This window comes from Onychostruthus taczanowskii, unplaced genomic scaffold, assembly GCF_017590055.1.
Source record: "Onychostruthus taczanowskii isolate IOZ18803 unplaced genomic scaffold, ASM1759005v1 scaffold53, whole genome shotgun sequence".
NCBI classification, from domain to species: domain Eukaryota; kingdom Metazoa; phylum Chordata; class Aves; order Passeriformes; family Passeridae; genus Onychostruthus; species Onychostruthus taczanowskii.
Genome location: NW_024502902.1, coordinates 869,135 through 869,937, shown reverse-complemented (window position 1 = coordinate 869,937; position 803 = coordinate 869,135). Strand labels below are relative to the sequence as shown.

At 71.5% G+C, this 803-nt stretch overlaps 1 protein-coding gene across 1 annotated transcript in view; it reads right to left on the bottom strand.

The window, feature by feature from the left end:
• Positions 1 to 152, bottom strand: part of UBN2 (ubinuclein 2) — a 49,198-nt gene extending 49,046 nt beyond the window's left edge. The window contains exon 1 of the mRNA XM_041416959.1: positions 130 to 152. Coding sequence (XP_041272893.1) covers positions 130 to 152 — 23 coding nt within the window. The remainder of the gene's footprint in view (positions 1 to 129) is intronic.
• Positions 153 to 803: the final 651 nt, after the last annotated feature.

The window sequence follows — 803 nt, the reverse complement described above, 5'->3', positions numbered from 1 at the left end:
CCCCGCCCGCCGTCCGCCGGCCCCCGCCTCACACGTTCGGTGACACCGCTCTCCGCGCTCCCTCCCACCGGCCCCGGCTCCTCCCTCTCCCTCCTCCCCGCTCCGCCGCCCGGTCGGAGCTACCCCTACGTTCTCCTCACCGCCCCCGCCATCTTGGCGCCCCCCCACATAAATAGAGCAGCCCCGCAGCCCGCGCAGGCGCAGCCGGGCCCGCGTCGCTGCTGTTATTGCTCAGCTTCCCCCGGACGTCAGCGCGGCCGCCGCCGCCCACACGCCGCGGGTGCCGGGCCCGCCTCCGGTTGCCGGGGCGATGCGCACGCCGGGCCCGCCGCTGCCGCCTGCAGCCGCGGGGGCTGCGCTGCTCTCGTTCTCCCGGGACAGCGCCGGCAGGCTGCGGGGGCCGCGGGCCTGCTGAGGGGGAGGTTCTCTGAGGTCCCTAGAAGTCGCGGCTGCGGGTCAGTCACCAGTGAAAAGCCACCCGTGCGGGGAGAGCGGCCGTTCGCAGCCTGAACGCGCGGACGCACCGTGTCTCGGTAGCATCAGCCCACGCTGAGTGCAACAGCAGAGGACATCGGGGTTTTATAAAACCGTGCCGTATGGCGGGTTGATCGCAGCTTGTTCCTACAGAGGAGCAGCCGCTGCCCGGGGTGCCGGTCTGCCCTCGGCGGCACGGAGCTTGTTCAGCCGCCATGCCTGGTGTGCAGGGCACCGGCTCTGGCTGCAGGGAGAGTTGAGGCTTGTTGGGAAAGTGCTGCTCCAGAGAGAGAGGGGACGACGCGAGGAAGGCAGGGTTTGAGCAGCAG